This window comes from Etheostoma spectabile, chromosome 3 (genome assembly GCF_008692095.1).
Source record: "Etheostoma spectabile isolate EspeVRDwgs_2016 chromosome 3, UIUC_Espe_1.0, whole genome shotgun sequence".
NCBI classification, from domain to species: Eukaryota; Metazoa; Chordata; class Actinopteri; order Perciformes; family Percidae; genus Etheostoma; species Etheostoma spectabile.
In genome coordinates, this window is record NC_045735.1 from 5,810,338 (window position 1) to 5,812,447 (window position 2,110).

At 39.9% G+C, this 2,110-nt stretch overlaps 1 protein-coding gene across 13 annotated transcripts in view; it reads right to left on the reverse strand.

Annotated features, from left to right (window-relative positions):
* Positions 1–300: 300 nt before the first annotated feature.
* Positions 301–2,110, reverse strand: part of eif4g1b (eukaryotic translation initiation factor 4 gamma, 1b) — a 36,174-nt gene continuing 34,364 nt past the window's right edge. For all 13 annotated transcript variants that reach the window (XM_032504700.1, XM_032504690.1, XM_032504681.1 and 10 more), the window contains 3 exons: positions 1,168–1,249; positions 845–985; positions 301–612 (listed from right to left, as the gene is read on the reverse strand). In XM_032504700.1, the coding sequence (XP_032360591.1) occupies positions 425–612; positions 845–985; positions 1,168–1,249 (411 nt within the window). In that variant the 3' untranslated portion in view covers positions 301–424. The remainder of the gene's footprint in view (positions 613–844; positions 986–1,167; positions 1,250–2,110) is intronic.

Below are 2,110 nucleotides of genomic sequence, written 5' to 3' on the forward strand. Positions count from 1 at the left end.
GTCATTAGGCAGTTTCTTGAATAGTGTTGCTGTGGTGAGGACAAGCCATTTAAAACAGGAGATAAACCTAAAAAAAAATACTGAAGTAAACAGCGTTATCTCCCACGGCTTGTAATGCTTCTCAGCATTCTCTTATAACTAATCGCTCTATTTAATTCTGTAATTTAATTTATTTCAAAAAAGACATTCAGTTGCGCAAGGAAAAACAAGAACCCCCCCCCCAAAAAAAACAAAAAAATAACATGATCGAATGTTCGATCCATAATACAATCTCTCCCAGATGAAGAATTTTTTTCTTGCTTTTTTCTGTTTATGCAGAAGGTTTTTGCTGATTCAGGGTCTTCTGAATCATCCACAGAACGATTGCTCTCCCCACTGCTCCTCTCTGAACTCCCACTAGTTCTCCCAGCGGCTCGAGGGACCCCTAGCTATTGTCGGACTCGTCCTCATCTTCGGCCTCGCGGAGCCAAGTGAAGAAGGCTGTGACGGACTTAAGAGCCACGCCCTTGCCCTGCTGCTCGGCGGGGTCTTTGCTAGACTCCCACTTGTAGAAGGCCTCCTCTTTGATCACGTCCTCGTCGTAAAGCGTGTCAAAGAACATCCGCAGCAGATCTGAAGGAGGGAAGAGACAAGTAATGTTCACAAGCCTTTCATGGCAATTTTAACTATATTTTATTTCTATTTACCAGTTCTACGGAAAAAAGCTGAACGAGAACACTTAATCAGAATTTACGTCTGAAAAGTCATTTTGCATGCATTATTTTCGCAGAACACTAACAACAATAATGCACACAAACAAACATTTCTAAAAGTGGTTAACATGAGCTTGACAGCAGATACTCACTGGCAGGTTGCTCCATCTGCACCATGAGGGCCTGCAGGGCGTACAGAGCCTGCAGCTCCTTCTGCTCATCTTTCAGGTATTTCTGCAACACCTTGGCCCTCAGTTTGATCTGCTCGCTGTCCACCTTGTTGGGGTTCTCACCTGCAGGCAGTCATTTTGGAAAAACATAATTTAAAGGGACTCGCATAGTTTGAGTTAGGATTGACTTGACAAGTATTGCTGACATATTTCCATAGGGATTAGTGATATCTGTTTCATGCTTATCTGAGTCCTGCATGAGTAGGTTCTAATGAGGTAAAGGTAAAGGGTAAATTCTGACTCACAGATGATTGCTGACTGGCAGACGCAGGTCATCAGTGCTCTGACAAACATGTTGGAGGAGGTCTGCTGCTCATCTAGGTTGGCCTACACAAAACAAATTCATTAACACACATGCAGAAAACTGGAGGTAATCTAAACAGCTTCATTAATAGCAGACAGACATGCACATGTAATAACAGCTGGGTGGAAACCTGGAAGCTGTAAACATCAAAACTTTGAGTTTATCATATTAGTTGTAAAGAGAAGGTCTTTTGTTGTGAACTTGCATTGCACGTTTTCTTTGTGTGATTGTGTCCCCAAAAATGACAAAGGTGACAAATAAATGTATTGAATCCCAGAGGATTTCATTACATTTATTGTATCACAAGTTCAGGTTCTTGAATTTAATTACTTCGCATTTAAAGTCAGAAAAGTCCTTTAAGGCCATTACAGCCTTTAACATTCTGTAAGTCTTAAAAAAAAGTCTTACATGCTGTCATGCAAACCGAGTACAGTAAAACAAGCTTTTCCCCTGCATAAAGGTACATTTTAACAGATTTGGTCTCATGTTTATGTTTGAATAGCAGTCATGACTAGTTATCACTTAACTTTAAGAATCATATATATATATATATATATATATATAAACAAACATGCTTAACACAAAAATGACCAAAGCCTCATTTTAAGATTGTGAAAGGAAACAAATGGAAATGAAGATGGAAGTGAAAGAATGCAATAAATACTATAAATCAGTGTTCCTAAACCACTGGTCCGTGGACCTGTACCGATCCGTGGGTTATTTGGTACTGGGCCGCACAGAAAAAAACTACATAACCTTTTTTTCCTGTTTACTCGATTATCAGCATCCAAAAGATGTTTTATTTTTAAAAATGACAGAATTATGTCCCGTCTCTCGTCCTCTTGACACATGTCACGTGATATGAAACCCACAAACGTGCCCCC